This window comes from Scardinius erythrophthalmus (assembly GCF_964197995.2).
Source record: "Scardinius erythrophthalmus genome assembly, chromosome: 5".
NCBI classification, from domain to species: domain Eukaryota; kingdom Metazoa; phylum Chordata; class Actinopteri; order Cypriniformes; family Leuciscidae; genus Scardinius; species Scardinius erythrophthalmus.
The window spans coordinates 30396189-30399911 of NC_138225.1; the positions used below are offsets into that span (position 1 = coordinate 30396189).

At 39.9% G+C, this 3723-nt stretch overlaps 1 protein-coding gene across 1 annotated transcript; it reads right to left on the reverse strand.

Annotated features, from left to right (window-relative positions):
- Nucleotides 1–520: 520 nt before the first annotated feature.
- LOC308690425 (growth arrest-specific protein 1-like) lies at nucleotides 521–3389 on the reverse strand. Its single transcript, XM_081364831.1, has one exon. The coding sequence runs from the start codon at nucleotides 2838–2840 to the stop codon at nucleotides 2055–2057; it is 786 nt and encodes a 261-aa protein (XP_081220957.1). The 5' UTR covers nucleotides 2841–3389; the 3' UTR covers nucleotides 521–2054.
- Nucleotides 3390–3723: the final 334 nt, after the last annotated feature.

The window sequence follows — 3723 nt, forward strand, 5'->3', positions numbered from 1 at the left end:
AATTTCTGCTGATTTTTTATTTCAGTAGCTAAAAAGATCCAAATATAGAACTTGTTACAAGATAATCAATTTGTGGTTCATGTTGTTCTGCTACTGTTTCTCTGTTAGTTTAGACTTTACTGCTTTATACTTGCAGTTGTGGCGTGCAGACAAAGGCCTTTAAGCAAACACAGTGATTGAAAAATAAATAAACCTCTGTCAGTCTTGGCCCAGATGCAACACGGACACCCCAGGGAAAAGCCACTCGCGCTTTTGTGTTCACATTCTAAAGATATCCAAATATCAAGAGTTTATGCCTTCAGCAAACACTTCTGTTTGCTAAGGCGTGTGTCAGCGCTTCAAGCTCCTTATGTCTGTGATACTTAATCTGTTCCTGAAAAGCTCTGCTGTGCTAACCAGCATATTCTAGATTTAGCATCGGAATCCATGCATGGTCACGCATGGAGTCAGTGCATTGAAACTCCCTAATGACATAATGAAATAAAGCAAACATAAATAAATTACACATACTCGGTTTGAGTCTTTGCACTTTAGTTTTTATGCCTTCTATAAAATGAACATCACTGAGGCAGTCATACAGTGGATTTAGACATTTCTACACAGTAAATAGTTCATCTTAGATAACACAATAAAAAGATTCTCTGAAAATCTGTACACTGTACAATATCTTAAAAGGAAAATAATTACAACAGACATTTAACTTCCCTTTAAAGCTGGAATCATCACCCTTTGTTTTCGAAGTTACTTTATGACAAAAATAAAGTTCACTCTCAAGAATCTCAAGGACTTTCATAAGGTTTATCAAATGTTAGCTAATATAGAGGTCTACTCATTCTTTCCAGCATTCCAAACACTTACAGAAGTTACTTATCCAAAGTCGTTTGCAACTTTATAAAAATACTTTACATATTTAAAAAAAATCTAATTTTATATTGGCAGTGCACAGTTTTATAATTACAACTTTCACTGTTAAAATGTCTAGGTAACAAAATAAACTTTTTCTATATCTTTATGGAAATAAATTTGTCCTTTACAAAACAGCACTTGAAATAGGCAAGTTGGTGTTTAAGGCAGTTGACTGACATAAAGTACTTTGTATCCCTGCTCTTTAATAACTTCAGAAACAGAATTTCAGCTTCAGAATTAAAACTTACAATAGACAAGACATTGTTCACCTGGGCCGAATCTGAAATGTAAATTTGCATAGTGAATCAAAACACATTTACAATGTGACACTTTCTGGAAATGAACTGCACCTAAATGTCACACAAAGCTTAACTTGTACTCTTTGGAGAAAAATTATGTCAAGCTCTATTAACATTTATTCCTTAAAGCTAACTCATGTCTATTTTTATGTTACTAGTACTTTTTTTTTTTACTTGCTAGCAAGTCATCTAATAGTGACTTTTTATTTCACTGGATTCATTAGCTAGGCTATTACATTCATTCTTGCTAGTACTTCCATTACTTATTCATTTGCTATTAGTCACTATCCCTAGTCATGTCAAATAGTGATAAGTAACTAATCCATTGTTACTGGTATGACATTGCTGACTTTTGCTATTAAATTTTATGGGGACATGTGGTTCAGATATAACCTATTTCACCAAGAATATAGGCTACTAAACTGAATATACACACTAGTTCATTGGTAACAATTTTAAACTTTCTAGTAAGATTTTTTGACTGGAAGTTAATTTAATGTTATGGCTACAAGATAACCATTCTGACGTGTCATTGCATATGACCAGTAACAGCAATTGTAACTTGTGAGAAAATTAATGTTACTATGATATATAGGCTAGTCATACTAGCAACTTCTGGAATAGCTACTAGTAACTTAAAAACAAGTAATGAACACCTAACAAAAGTTGATAGTCACTATTGGGTTACTTGCTATGAAATAAAAAAGTACAACAAAGACTAGATGTTTTAAGGAATAAATGTTGACATAACAGCTTGCCATAAATGAAGTGGAAAGCAGGAGAAAATTGACAAAATGCACTATTCCCGAACAGCCGTTGGAGCAGATCATTAACTCGCCTTCAAAGTGATCAAGGAAGCGGCACTAGAGCCAAAATGGATGCCACCACCACAGTCAAAACAGAACATGCCACAAAAGCAGAACCTGTGTTCCTCGTGGGCTCTGGCTCTGGGTAATCCTCATCATCAGGCTCATAGTCGTCCAAGCCACTGGAGCCTTCTTCATCCACAGGGGGAGAGTCAAAGCAAAGCGTTTTCATACTAGTTTTGATAAACTCGCATATAGTCCGCTCTGATCCATCACAGACGCAAGAATCCAGGAGTTGAGCTTTTGGTAGTTTGCGCATGTAAGCGATGACATTGCGGCATTGGTTCGAGCAGCTGGAGCCGCTGAAGAGTTTCCCGCAGTGGAATAAATAATCGCCCATCGCGCTTCGGCACTGGTTGTCCCTTTCGCACTGGCGCCGGGCTTCGGTGCAGCCCATGCTGCTAGTTTTGGGCAGGCACGGCTCGATGGCTCGTTTGATCTCCCGGCAGCGGGGGTCCGAGGCGCAGCTGCAGTCCTCCAGCGCCGGGCCGCTCTTGGTCAGGTTGAGTTGCACCAGCGACGAGATGCAGTGACTCGGACACTTCTTCCTGTGGCCGCTCAGGATCGATTCACAGGCGTGCAAATACTGGTCATACGCGTAATGACACTCGGGCTCCGACTGGCAGTTTAATATCGCTTGCCAGCAAATCAACCGACGGCCGTGGTGGTTGGAGGAGGCGATGGAAAAACAGCTTAAACACACAAGCACACAAGCGAAAGGCCAAAGTAAAGTGCGCGCGCCCCGAACCAAACTTGCACAAGTTGCCATATCGAAGTCTGTAATGGTTTGGTTGCCGTCAGGTCAGTTTTAAGCATGTATATTTCATATTTCCATTGCATCTACGGAGGGAACAATCCCTCAGATCATGTTTTGCAAGGTCCATCCAAAAGAAAAAAGTTTGTTCCACAATTGCGGTGAATTTATAAAGACATTTCCCTGTAATCCATGTTTTAAAAAGGAGCCTAAATTACGAAAAGTGCTATTTCCAGCAAACGGCTTGTTCACTCCATCATCTTGGGTTTTGCGTGTCCGTGTGACAGTGCGGTGATTCCTCCTCTCTTTCCACCTCTTGTCTTTCTTGTGGGTAACTTAGAAGTGAAGAGCTCACGAGCTCGTCCTTTCGCGTCTCGCGCTCACATCCAAATGTGCTCCCGAGCTACTCGCATCAAGCTTCCCCGACTGAACTGATAAATTCTCGAGCGTGCGCTTGTCGTCCGTCATTAAGTACGCTTAGGGACGCAAACAGATAATAACACGGCGTTCAAATACACACACTGGCCCCTTTCTGACCCGCTAGTTTTGCTTTATCAATTCTACTCCTGCGGAACTTTATGGGATTTCTATTGGTCAAACCGTTTGTTGTTGCAAATCTCGACGTCAAGTAAGGGGCGGGAAAATGGAGGTGGGGCATGATGGTTCAGGAATGGTCTCTCTCCAAAAGGTTTGGATTACCTCACAGCAGAAAGTGAGTTAGAAAGACCGACTATACTGCTGTTTCTCAGACGTTGTCGAAATGATGTGTGTTCTTGGGCAGTATATCTCAGCATTTGATTTTGTGCATGAATTTTCAAGAACAACCAACAACTTTATTGCTGAATATAAAATCCTAAATTACAATTTGTCATCAATAGTCAATAGCTAAACATAAATT

Excerpts from the sequence above, each read along its gene's own strand:
- LOC308690425 (XM_081364831.1), bottom strand. The coding sequence starts at position 2,840 with ATGGCAACTTGTGCAAGTTTGGTTCGGGGCGCGCGCACTTTACTTTGG.